This window comes from Melanotaenia boesemani, chromosome 4 (genome assembly GCF_017639745.1).
Source record: "Melanotaenia boesemani isolate fMelBoe1 chromosome 4, fMelBoe1.pri, whole genome shotgun sequence".
In the NCBI taxonomy this organism is placed as follows: domain Eukaryota; kingdom Metazoa; phylum Chordata; class Actinopteri; order Atheriniformes; family Melanotaeniidae; genus Melanotaenia; species Melanotaenia boesemani.
Window position 1 is genome coordinate 31025150 of NC_055685.1, and position 13869 is coordinate 31039018.

General features: G+C 38.2%; 1 protein-coding gene across 1 annotated transcript; it reads right to left on the bottom strand.

Moving 5' to 3' along the window:
- Positions 1-734: 734 nt before the first annotated feature.
- pld5 (phospholipase D family, member 5) lies at positions 735-12607 on the bottom strand. The gene is made up of 10 exons (XM_041984162.1): positions 12336-12607; positions 10073-10209; positions 9458-9641; positions 9154-9262; positions 8533-8660; positions 6554-6751; positions 4313-4464; positions 3940-4105; positions 3774-3864; positions 735-2501 (listed from the first exon to the last, which is right to left on the bottom strand). The coding sequence occupies exons 1-10, from the start codon at positions 12366-12368 to the stop codon at positions 2245-2247; spliced, it is 1455 nt and encodes a 484-aa protein (XP_041840096.1). The 5' UTR covers positions 12369-12607; the 3' UTR covers positions 735-2244.
- Positions 12608-13869: the final 1262 nt, after the last annotated feature.

Sequence of the window (13869 nt, forward strand, 5' to 3'; positions counted from 1 at the left end):
AACACACACCTCCTCCTTAATAAAATTTAGTGTTCCACGAATTAAACGAAACGGGTCTGGTCTGAACATTCGTATTTCCAAGCTACTGCAGCAGAAATGGGAACGATCCTAAAAAAATATCTCTGCTTTTAATCTGTTACCATGGCGACAGCCGTGGCAACAGATTAACGGCTAAATAAATAAATTGGAGGAAAAAAACATAAATAGGCTACATAAAGAAATAAAGCATAATCAATTGCACAAATAACTAGATGTGGTGATGCAACAGCACCATCTCGTGTTAACAAAAGGAGTTGCATTTGTCAAAGACATCAGTCACTAAATCTTCAGAAAGCTTCGGTATGTTGTGTGACTTACCTACCAACTCACCAACTTCCCTGAATTTCCATTCATCCTTTTGTAGTCTTGAGTAATAGTTCTCCAAAGTTTTGCTTTGGACTTTGACTGCTTGTTTTTTTTTTTGTTTTTTTTTTTTTAATATTTTTTGTCACCAAAATGTTGACTCAAAGACTTATTTGCAAAACATCACAACTATATCTCATGTGGTGTTCAGTGAGTTCTTAAAAATTTGTGGGAAGTGGAGAAGTGGAGGACAAACGAGGAAGTGGTATACCAAAAAATAATTTATCTACATAAGATGAACAGTATCTGGAAGTGATGTCCATTACTCAAGTACTGTGGCAATGTATAAAGGAATGAGGAGTGACTCAAGACTTTTGCATAGTATAATTTATTATATTTTCAGATAAATTACAATGTATTTGTTGAAACTAATCAAAATAATTGTTTTACGTGTACATTCAGGGCAAAACCATGAAAACAGACTTCCAGCTGTTAAAAAGAAAATACAAAAAACAAAACAAAAAAAAAAAAACAAGATAATTTTATCCTAAAAAAAACTTCCGACTGCTTATTTCCTATAAACTTTAGGCTCACCAACCCTGGTCCTCCAGGGTCCTGTCCTCCAGGTTTTAGACATGTCCCTGCTGCAACACACCTGACTCAAATAAATGGACTGTCAACAGGCTTGTGTAGAACTTGACAAACTGTTGGGGAGAGCCATTTAATTTTAATCAACTATGTTGGAGCTGGGAAACATCAAAAACATGGAATACAATAGCCTTTGAGGGCCAGGGCTGGTGACCCCTGCTTAAGATTATCAATACAGTGGAATAATGTGAGAAAGGAACCTTTAGTTGGCAAATCTGGTTCAGTGATTATATTGGCACCTTGTTATCCTGAAAGATGTGGAAAAGAGTAAACCTATCCTTAAATGAAAACCAGTTGTTGCCAGATACTAATTTCAGGGGTTTTCATCCCCCAAGTCACCAAAAATGGTTGATTTAGTGATATATGCTGAGGCTTTTAAAGCTTTCTCGGCCCAGACATGGTAAACACTGAATTAAAAGATTTAATGTTAATCATGCCAATCTGTTTATCATATCTAAGCCCTTTATTTAAACCCTACGGTATGAACAGATGCTGTGATTCTTAAAATCTATCTCTCTTTAAAGCACTTTAAGAGAGCCCTTCAGATCAATACAACTTGGAGATGCCTCTCCACTGCTCTGTGTGAATTATTTTACTTCCTGATTTGTAGAAAATAAAGAAAATACAAAACAGACCCATAAAGCCTGACTATCAAACATTTCTCAACGCACTCGATCTTTTGTTGGTCACACAACCTAGCAGACTGAAATAAACACATGAGGAATTAGGAAAAAAAAGCTCAATTTTATAAATGCAAATAAATAAATATTAGTTAGTACTACTGCATAAGCCTGTGAGTGTCCCAGAAATGGACTTAATTACAACTGCAGACAAGGTTGCGTAGCATTAAAACCTTATTTCAATCATTAAAATATGTATTTCATTCAAACCAAGACTGTAAATGAAAGGTATTTTTTCAGGCTTCAAGAGTTTGATTGGATATATAAATATTTTTTTCATACATTGCAGATTGTTTCTGTTTTGTAATATTGCATATAGTTTTTACATATTAGTTTTTGTATATAGTTTGTAACTGAATATTGATTTCAATATTCATGCAGCAGTTCATGCCCATCACAGCTGATTAAAACGTGAAGCAGAATTACCTTGCAGTAGAGTCACAGCAACACTTAAGAAGTGAATTCTCTAAATTAAGGACACAAAAACAAGTTTAGGTCTACATTCTTCTTTGTCTACATGTTTGTAAAATCTAGTTTTCAGGCATGTGAGGCTGAGAAAACCGAGGGTTTGTGCTTAGAACGGCTTGTTCCATTCATTTTCCTCCTTGGTTTCCCAGTGATTTTTTGGCCATTGTGGGTGTCTGTATTTTCCCTGCTGATCTTTGCTTCCTTGTAGACTTTTAGCATAACGGGACCTCCAGTCTCTTTCAAAGGCAGCTTTAATGTGCTCTAAGACCGTCACCCCTCTGTCTCTAGGACCATCTTCCATCTTGATCACCAGTCCAACTCCTGCATTAATTGCAAAGTCACTCCCAACCCAGTCATGGTTTCCTGTGGACCAAAGGAAATCAGACTTTAGATATTATTCTAGATGATAAAAACAACAACAACAACAACAAACAAACAAACAAACAAACAAACAAAAAAACAGCTTTGATTCATAGACTTCTGTCCATTTTCTCTTTATACTCTATCAATATTGTCTGTGTCAAAGAAAAGAAAATGCTTAAATATTTTGGCTGATTATCACATAAAAAGATAAAGAACTGACAGGACTGTTCCTTAAAGATCTGATAAAATGCCCATGTATAGAATTATAATATATCCTTCAAACGAACAGTCTGCAACTGTTACTGACATCGGGCAGTCAAGTTGGAAAAGGAAACCAGCAGTGTTTGTCAACCCACTATCCAGCAGCAAACTGTATCTTTATCATTGGAACAAACTGAAGAAACTCTGGCCTAAAACAGCAGTACCTTTGTTCTTCATCTGGGAAAAGACACACCAGTATATGTTTTCCTTTTCTGCCTTTAACTATCCCGAAATCTGCTAATCCTCTGATGTCTTTTCTTTTCTTTTTTCTGTCTTTCTTAATAATAATAATAATAATAATAATAATAATAATAATAATAATAATAATAATAATAATAATAATAATAATAATATTAAAACAACAGAAACATGACCTGTAAAGTTCCACAGTTCCAATATTCCCTAAAACCAACATTTTCCTTGAATGAAGCACTATGTTGTATCTCTTTAACGTCACCTAAAATAAACAAATAAAAAGAGAAAAAGAAAAAAGAAAGAAAATACCCATCTGGTTAAAATAAAATAAAATAAAATAAAATAAATAAATAAATAAATAAATAAATAAATAAATAAATAAATAAATAAATAAATAAATAAAATTTTTGGGAGATGTCAAACTTGGTAATTTTTTCTACAACATAAGATAGATAGTCTGTTGTAACTCTACTGCAGATTAAGCTGGCTAGCTAATGCTCCGTGCCTTAATAGTGTTCGTGTTTAACTCTTTTGTCTGACAAACAGAACTCATAAACTCAAGTTTTCAGTTATTTTCTTCTTGTCTTGTTAAATTTTCTACTCAAGTTTTTTACATTTTAAAATAAATGAAATCACATTTTTTTTGCCTATGTGTATATGAGGACATTGTTGGGCTATAAAAAACCTTAAAAACCCAATTAAATCCATGACCAAATTCAGAATATCCCAGATTGTCTTCAGTCATTTCAATGTTAAATTTAACCAGCTGACAATCCCAGCAGAAGAAATATTCAATCTAGAGTTTACATTTCTTACCAAGATAGGCAGCATTGTCTGTCACCATGTACTTGTTATGGTTGAGTCCAAGCTGAAAGTCATCTGTATGCTCCTTGTAACTAAAAAACCTCTGTAAGAAAAAGTGAAGGCATGTGAAAGACAGATAATGGACTAAATAAAACACAGATTTGGATAACTCACGTACCACCTCCAGGGAACAGTTGTGAAGCTGCAGGCACAGAGACTTGAGGGAGGTCACAAAGTTAAAGGTGAGGGGGTGAGTTTTCTTCCAGAAACTTATGAGCAGGCGAACTTTGACTCCTCTTAGTACCACAGCCTCTCTGATCGCCTCATCAATAGGTGACCAGTACCTGTGGATGTGCCCATTGTAACAGATAATAGTTTAACAAATTTTGTGATCTAAAAGGTAATTATACCCTAATTTGAAGTTGCTGTAGTCAGGCAATATCTCATATTTACTTTCCTTTACAAGTTTATCAACTAAGGTTTAATTTCTCTGTAGCACAGTCACACAAATAATCAAAACGTGACCAAACTGAAAACATTTTTAAAAACACCTCATGACTGAAGTTCCTCTCAAACTCCTCTTCACCAGAGGGAGGTAGTCTGTCACAGATATAAAGATAAAGGTCTTTGCACTCTGGATGACTTGATAGATGGCGTCTACATCTCTGGTGCGATCTTTGGCACAGAGGAGTTCAGGAGAGGTCTGCAGAAAAGAAACACACTAAAAATTCTATCTTCTTTCTTCCCTTTTCTTTTTTATTGACAATAATCAACAATGACAATGAATGATAACAAAAAACACCAACGGTAAAATCCAAAACAAAACAAAACAAAACAAAACAAAACAAAACAAAACAAAACAAAACAAAACAAAACAAAACAAAACAAAACAAAACAAACACGCACGCACATACACACACAAAAACTAACACCAAAATAATGAAGAGCAACATGTATTCCTACAAATAAAAAAGTAGGAAAACAGGAAACAGAGGAACAAAACAATAACATTTATAAATCCAGCTACAGAAAAAGGTTGCTTGTGCTACCTCAGCTTTTGGGTGAGTGTGAACGACTGTATGAATGTCTGTAATCTGCGTCTGTTTTATGTTTTGAGAGAGGGAGGATTATAAGAATGCAAACCTTTAAAAATGTATAACATACGACTGTAATCAGGGAGCAAATGACAATAATGGATTGTGGAGGCACTGCATCCCTTCTCAGGCCCAGTGCAAGCTGGCCCCCACCCACACAGGTGAGGGGTTTAGGTTTTTCATCATATGCAGGTACAGGTGTACAGTGTATGCTAGTACATGCACACACCAGTTGTAATTGTGTATATATCTAATCCAGATGAGTGAAAACAGAAACAGTCCCGGTCAGAGGACCCAAGCAGAAATGTGATGGAAAAAGCCGAAACATGAGCCCCAAGACGATCCAACCACTGCTGTCCCATCCAATGCTCAACAGGCCATGACAAACTCAGGCAAATGCAGGGAGATCGAACTGCCAACAACAAACTTTAAGAGGACATCATATAACTGCATTTCCACAGCGAATCATCTGCCTCCATCAAATCCTGTCCTCTGCTTCCTCTTCACGTCTTACACAACATCCATAAAGCTCCTCGCTAGTCTTCATTTAGGGCTCCTACCTGGTAGTTTCTCCCTCTGCATCCTTCTCATATATTCATCATCCCTCCTTTGGACATGCTCAGACCAGTATGGCCTCAGTCTTTGTTTGGAAAACATCTAACATGTTTGTGATTCCTGATCATGTAATGCCCAAAGAGAACCACAATATTTTAATCTCTGCAACTTCCAGTTCTGCCTCCTGTCTTTTCTTCATGACCAATATCTCCAAACCATACAACATCGCTGGTCTCACCACAGTCATCAGGATAAAACAAAAATGACCAGGTTAGATAATAATATAATGCAGAAAGCTTTTTATAATTCATGCTGGCGTGTTTAATTGCCAAAAGCTTCCACCTAACATATAAACAAAGGGAAGGATAAGAAGGCCCTTTTCCACAGCCATGTATCATTACTGGAGGAAGTGGAGCAGAAGAGCTGTTTGGAGCTGCCAGCAGCCTGTGACAGCATGGTGCCATTAGTTCATATAGGATGATAAATGCCTTAAACACAGCTGATAAGTGTCTTGTCGCTTGGAGGGTAACAAGATTCATTACTGTCAAATTAGGCTGAGGTGCTGAGATAGTCAGACTCAAGATGCTCCTCAGCGTGATATCAACATGATTAATCACTTGCAATATGAGTGTTATTACTTTGTAATAAAACTTTTATACAGAAATCTTCCAATGAGACCCGAGACAGGAATGCAATGGCTAAAGAGCAATCTAGACCAATTAGAACATTAATTTAGACACATAAACTTTGTTTCTTTTTCTTCTGTTGTTTTGTAAAGCTAGTTTTTAGCATTGAAGTCTATTTTGAAATTCCCATGGGAGTGCTTGAGAGGCTTGGGCTGCTCTGATTGGTCTGCCCTAGGAGTCTGACCAGGAACCACTCACTATTTCATATGTGCTCTGCTAAAATAAATCTTAGAAAGCATCTAATCGGGTGTAATATCCAAGTCATCAGCATTTTTAACTATTTTCCAGTAAACAGCAAACTCTAAAAGAGCATTAAGAATAAAAAAAAACTTCGCGTCTGTGTAGGGCCAGATACTGATGTTTACAAAAGTACAATGAAAAAGAGACTTAAATGCTGAATTTAATTTCATGGGGATTTTAACATGTGAATCCGGTAAAGAACATTTGTGTTCCTCACAGACAGATAAGCCGTGGCAGGGGTAGCATTGAGCTGCAGCTCCAGGGCATCATGCTTTCCATAGAGGGCTGTAACTCTCTTCGACCAGATGGAGGGGACGTAGTCCCTTTCATGGAGCTGCCAGTAAAATGAAAAGACTCTGTGGAGGTCCAGGGCCAGACAGCTGCAGTTATACACCACCACCCCGAGTTCTTTCCTCTGTGGAGTTTTAGAAAGATATACACAAGAAAAGAAGTTGTAGCACAGAAGTTGCAGTCTTGACCACTTGTATACACAGACCTTATTTTACAAAATAGAAAGAATATGAGACATTTTGATGGAAGAGTGATGTTATGGACAGTTATTTTATTAACTTAAAATCACAAATTTATCTTAGAATGTTGGATTTTTAACAGGGTAGTGTAAGTAGTTCAATTTCTGCCCTACAGCTAGCATTGTTGCAGATGCAGTTGCATTAATTGTGCTGACACGCAGTAGTCAGTGACATAATATTAAGATTCTTATCCATTGTCCCATGTCAACCACTAAAACCTTTGTGTCCGTACAGTGATGCCATGGTCTTATAGCCATACCAGATAGTTCTGAGGGACTGTGAGATGATTAATGGGAGACACAAACCTGTTATAATACTCAACTTCACCTTGGTTTCATTGCTGTTCATGTAAACATTCACTGACGTAAATGTTTCCTTCAGCACCATGGACAGCAGCATTGTTTTTGTTGGATGCTGCGAGCGTCCATACAACGACCACGTCATGTGCTTCTTTTGTGGTTGTTAAAGTTTCTGTCCCTGTTTCTGATAAAAGAAGCTGCACAAAGTGGTAGCAAAGGGGATTATTGGTAGTAACCGTATTTTTGACGAAACAAATAACTATGTGCACTAATTTTTCTGCACATGCATGTGACCTGCATGCCCGAAAATAAGACACCCCAAAAGCCCTAGGGTAATTCGAGCCCTAGGCGGTGCATTAACCAATAGATGGGCCAGGTTTCGTCTTTGGTGTTTGTCACAACAAACATAAGAAACCATGTTACACTGTTATTGTATAAGCAAAAATATGAATTTTAAAAAATTGCATTGCAGCCATCTGATTTGTAATCGGATCGTGAGGTGCCTAAAAATTCCCTCCCCTAGTGTGTGTGAGTGTATGGAGGGGTAGGGGAGGAAGGGTGTGGGGATATGTATGACCAGAAGGAAAGGAACTTTAATATATTTAGTTAATTACTGTCCACAACATTACTTCGAAGTAATAGGTGAGGCATTCCTTCAGGAAGTATGATAAAACAGTTTATTCTTTAGTCATAACACTGATTATTATCCCATTTTTTTTTCCATAGAAGCAGAGAAGGCAGACAAACAGATCAACGCTGCATTCCAAAGTCATAGCTGCACAGCTGAACTTTCTTTGGTGTTTATTCTATTTTAGTTTGCTCCAGAACAAACAGCTGTTGTGTTGCCACATTTCTGCCCTGCACTAGTTTTGTCTTTATTCTCTCCTGCCTATCTTTCATTTCCACTGCACAGTATGTATATGTATGAGCATACTGACACATTTATGTGTGGCCCTCCATCCTTCTGGCTGCTTAGTTAATTACAGTCAGCTGTGGTTTTACTTCCAGCCAGAGCTGAGGCATCAAAAGAGTCAGGTAATCATTTCATGTTAGAGTATGTGCCCATTCTTTCTGGTTCCTTCTCTGAAAGAAAAATCCTACTTGTCTTTCTGTGCTGCCTCAGGCAGCAGACTCCAACCATCCTCTTGATGGAAAATTTGCAGGTAAAGCAAACTTGTGTGCAAGCATGTGTGTGTGTGTGTGGTGGTGGTGGTGGTGGTGGGCGGCGGGGGGAATTATCTTTTAATAAAATTCGCTTATGCCCAGTTTTTATTTCTGCATGAGTAAAAACAACTGAAAACTAGTCAACACCTGACCAGACAGGCTTATTTATTCTTTACACACTAGCAGCTGATATTTGGAGTTACCTTGGAGAGTGACCTCCAGTCCATGTCTGCGCTCCCGATGTAAATGTGCTTCCGATCCACTATCCAAAATGAAGAATGCAGTCCTCCTCTGGTAAGAGCTGTCATATTAACAAAATGAACCTCTGCATCTAAAGAGTGATAAAAAGAGGCAGACAGAGAAGTGGGAGACTGAAAAGTTGGAAAGAAAGAGATGGAGAAAACTCTGGAGATTGGCCAGTTGTCTGTCTAACAGAAATGTGGGCAACAGGGACAGACAGCATGAACAGCAAATTCTTTGACAATACACCAGATAGTTACATTTGCACATTCAGGGTTTTTTGACCTTGGTTATGACGTTTGGCAGATGTGTAGGTTGACACATGGTGTGGAGCTGCTGGGTGGTGCTGCATACTGTAAACGCATCTGCTTTTTTAGAGATTAGGCATGCTTCATGCAACATGGATAATGCAGTGTTGCATGTACCTCAATCAACTTTACATCATATGTCATGCATTGTTGTAAAACCTTATCTCAGAAATGGACATTCCATTACGTTAATGGTGTTTTAAATATAAATCTTTGCTCTTGTTTGAGTGACATAAGAAACTGCTTTTCTAAAGTAAAAATGTGACAGCCACTTACTGTGTGCTGCCAAGGCTTTCAGCTCAGTAGAGTTTGTCAGGCTGCTGGCAATTTTCAGCCGAACCCCACGAGATTTAAGGCTGAGCAGTCTCTGGAACAGAAGCTGACCCTGAGGAAGAGAACAACGTTCTTTATTACAGAAGCAGAACATCTGAGCAATGTTTCTGGATGTGCCTTACAAGGGCAACATTTCATCAAGATGTGACATACAGATTCACTGGAAAATAATTACATTTGCTCTACGAGAACATACAGGAAAAGCAGCAGGTTCATGTTCTGCAAACCTTTCTGCCATGAATTTTACCTGCTGTGCAGCACTTGGTATTGGGTCCAGCTCCGAGGAGTTTAAGTCCCAGACAGATGACACCAGCTCAACTGAGTGCTTTGCTTGTTCCAGTAGTGTGTGAAACCCAACAGAAAGAGGAAGGAGGGATCTGCCATCCAGGTGGAGAGAGAGGTCGTCTGGAATATTCTCCACAAGCACGATCCTAAAATTAAAATAATTTCTTTACTTTCTAGAGTGTTAATATGTAGCTCTAGAGCAGGAATAGGTCAGTTTGGTCCACAGGAGGTGGACGTTTTAGAGGACAGAACACACCTGATTCAAATAAATAAATTACTGAGCAGAACTTGATAAACTGCTGAATCCAGGTGTGTTAGAGCAGGAAAACATCAAAAACCTGTAGGACTGTGACTTTCTAGGACCAAAACCACCATATCATCTTTCAAAAATTGAGCAGTGTCTAGTAGGTAATTTCCTTCGGAATGTGTAGAAATGTGCAGTATCTTCTTAGCTGCAGTAAATTAAAGAACAAATCAATAATTTTCTAAATTAATTAACAAACAAATGAACCGTTATGTTATAAATGCACAGTTGCAATTGAAATGATTTTGTTGCCATGCTTGCAGAACATCTCACCGGCAATCTCTGCTGCAGTTTTCCTCTGTGATCCCATCCTCATTGTCCCCCCAGATGTCCACAGAGGAGAAGATGAGCACCAGCAGCACCGCAAAGCAGCAGAGAAGAGCAAAGATAGCAATGCACTTCTGCTGCGTCTAGAAAACCAGTAAGAGAAATACACATTGACAGAAGTCAAACCACATCGTTGGACAATAGCACAAATGAAAATGATCAGCCCATAAATGCTAATGTCCTTAGTCAATAACATTGACTAGAGGTTAGGATTCATGATCAATACAACTACTATGCGACAGTAGAAACCCTTGAATTGACAATCACTTTGCTGCAGAGTTCAATGCTCCTGAGCAAACCCCCACCCAGTCCCCAGCTTTAACAATCGCACATGTCACAGAGCACCGAACAAGTGACGTGGAACACTCAAGCTGAAAGCAAACTGATACAGCTATGAAGAATATATTGGAAAGCTCTGGTTTATGCTTTTCTGTATACCATCTTCTTCGTTGTCCAAGCAGTTCCCAGCTGAAGTGGATTTTATGAGCTCTGTGTCGGGAGGGGTGCAGCCACTGTTGTTTTTATGATGAACAATATTAAAGGCTATATTTGTGTGCATGTGTGTTTGCAGTATAGCATAAAGTTGCTGCAGTATGGGGGGGATGACAGCTTGTGTGGTCAGAGGTTGTAATGCTGTAGCTCCAATCCAGCCTGAGGAGTGTTGATTTTCACAGTTTTAAAAGTGCAGTAAGGCACTTCTGTTTTGCTTAGGAGTGCAGATTTATACAATCTCATTCCCTGCCCTGTTTGGCTTTGTCAGTTTGTGAGCCGTCAAACATCACATTACATATTCCCTTTTGCATTTTTGATCAGTCACATCACTTGCATTCCACTGGTGGGTAGGATTGCATAAGTAATGGATTTCCTTTGGAAAAATGACTCCCAGCTACAACTTTTATTATGATGGAATAAAACAGAAGCACTATTCAGCAGTATATCACAGAGATGTGGGTCTGTGGATGTATGCAGACCCTGGCCCTCACTTTTTTGTTTCAGGCAATGAGGCTTAACAACCGGTGCCAACCAGATTCACATTACACTCTGCTGTCCACTGAGACCACTGAGCTCTTCATTACATTTAGCAGAGTCAAGGACTGTGCTTGACTTGTGGTTGTGCACATGGCTGTGAGGAAGTAAAACTTTGTGATGCAGAACGAGACCGACAGGGTGAGACAGGTCCGTCACTAACAGCTAATATGTCACTTCTGAAGCACAGTAACACATTTAGCACAGGCAGTGAATTAGTCTGACATGGTTAACACACCGTTATTCAAAAGAAATGTAAAGCTTTTTGTGATATAATTGTTGTTTTTGGGAGGAAATTGTACTAACCAATACGTTATGTATTCTGTATGTATTCTGTTGTCTATTGCTTTCTATTTCAGATTGTTTTGTTTCCATTTATTTATTTAAATTCAATTTAGTTTCTTTTATTTTCTTTTACTTTTTAATGTTTCTTTTGCACCTTACTGTTAATGTTTTATGTAAAGCCCTTTGAGTGGTCTTGTGCATGAAATGTGCTATCCAAACAAACCTGCCTTGCCTTACTGACTCCAAGTAAAAGCTCTCTTAAAATCTGACAAAAACCTAATTTCTAGCAATTTTAACAAAGAAAAGGCTTTTTCGAGGATTTCACTTGACAAAAACACTAAATATTAGCTAATTTGTGCATTTTAAAATGACGCTACTATTGTCTGTATTTGTATATTGTAAATTAATTGTATATAGTCTTTGTACTATTGTTCGGACACAATCAATTGCTCTTGGAACCAGTCTATAGACTTAGTAGTAGCCCTAATTGTTCAGATAAATGGAATAAAATAAAAAATTTCCATATGACCATGCCCATAGCCTGAAAAAAATGGCAAATCAAATAAGTAATAGTACAACTGTAAGCTGATGCTCCATTGGTAAAAGTTGTAATCATCCCCAGTAAGAGATATTCAGTACCCTGCTGGCCTCTAATTCACACTTTAACAGGAGCAGCCAATCAGGAAAATTAAAACAATGAAGCTCATGCACCACCCAAAGACTCTCCACTGCTGCTCCAGGGCCAGTAGGAATGTAGAGGGGTGTTAAAATATTAAAAGAATTGAAAGACGGGTTAATGAAAACCTTAATTTAATCACAAACATGCATCAAAATCAACAAAAACATACTGAATGAACAGATGGAGAGTGAGGAAAGTCTAGAAGGCTACAGACATCACCTTCACGGGCTCCTGTGTGGTTGGTCCTGCCATGGGAGCAGCAGTCCTGAAAACTTCTCTGACAGATGTGAAACAACAACTCAGATACACATGTCTGTCAGTCCGTCTCTCTTCTCTGCCTTTGTTACCCCACCCTCAGCCTGTTCAGATCCTCACTCTTTTTGTGTGTTTTCATCTTGTTTCTTCCCCACCGTCCTGGAAGATTTGTGTGTACACCTCAGTTCCTGGTCTTTAATGTGCTCTGACATGGTCTTTCCAGCCTGTATGTCCGTGTGCTGCTCACTCTGTTTCTCAGTGGAGGTGGAGAGAAAGATGGAGAAAGACCAACCCCTCCCAGTCAAATGGCCAATACAGAGCTGTAGCTCTAAGCTTCCCCCTTCCTTTCTACCTCCCTCCTCTTCCTCTTCCTTCTGTATCTCCCTTTTTTATCTGCCATGCAAACTAAACTCTTCTAGCAGAGAGCTGCTGGTTTTGACTTAGAGTGGAGGGATGCTAAAATGTGCCATTTTATGACTGTGACAGCCACTGCAAATCTTCCGAAATGGATATTTCTATTTTTTAAATTGGAAACATACACAAATGCACACACAAATCCTGCCACCATTCTATTCAGAGGTAGACAAAAGAATTTACAGTATCCCAAAGGCTCTCATTAATAACCTGAACTAATGGCATACATAAAAGTCAGCAGTACCGTCTGTTTTAATCCCCACTGTGTTAAATTAATTGCTGTTTTCAGTACTGTTCAGTCTTTCAATGCACATATTCATGTTTTACTTCTGTGTGTTCTAAAACTGCTGCTTCTTATTGCACAGAGGCAATTTAAAAGGAATGAAATGAAATATGCAAACACTTTCCCACCCTTTCAGTTGTCCCAGTGCTTTCCTCACATATGAATATTACATTGCCTAATGGCAAAAAAACAAAAACAAAAAATAAAACAACATATGCTGCTGACTGCAGGAAATCTGCTGCTGTTTATCAGTCCAACAGTATATACTGAGTAAAAGAGGGCAAAATAAAGACTACCTTCTTTCACTTACAGTACATAATATTGACAAAATTAGGAACCTCCTGTGTTTGAGTGATGCAAAAAAAAGAAAACAAAACAAAAAAAAAACAAAAACAAAATTATTGAAAAAAATCCTCTACCTGATCAAAAATGCTGCAACAGTAGTTCTGACAAGAATTAGCAGCAGGCATTAAACTTTTCCATTTTATGCTTTTATGCTTCCCTTCATTAGCTCACGTTAAATCCAGGATAGAACTTACATTCAGTGATCAAGCTCCATTGCATCCTAAAGATCTCACAGGTCCTTATTTTTCTACTGCAGCACTTTGCTCTGATGCAGGCTTACTTAAAGATTCAGAAAGTAGATTAGGAGGCAGAGCCTTTAATTATCAGGCCTCACTCTTTTGGTACTAGAACCCGATTTGAGTTCAGGAGGCAGATGCCTTCTCCGTTAAAGCTTATAAGTAAGTGTTGGTTTGGGTGACCCATAGTTATGCTTTACTTGTGCTGCAATTGGAGTAA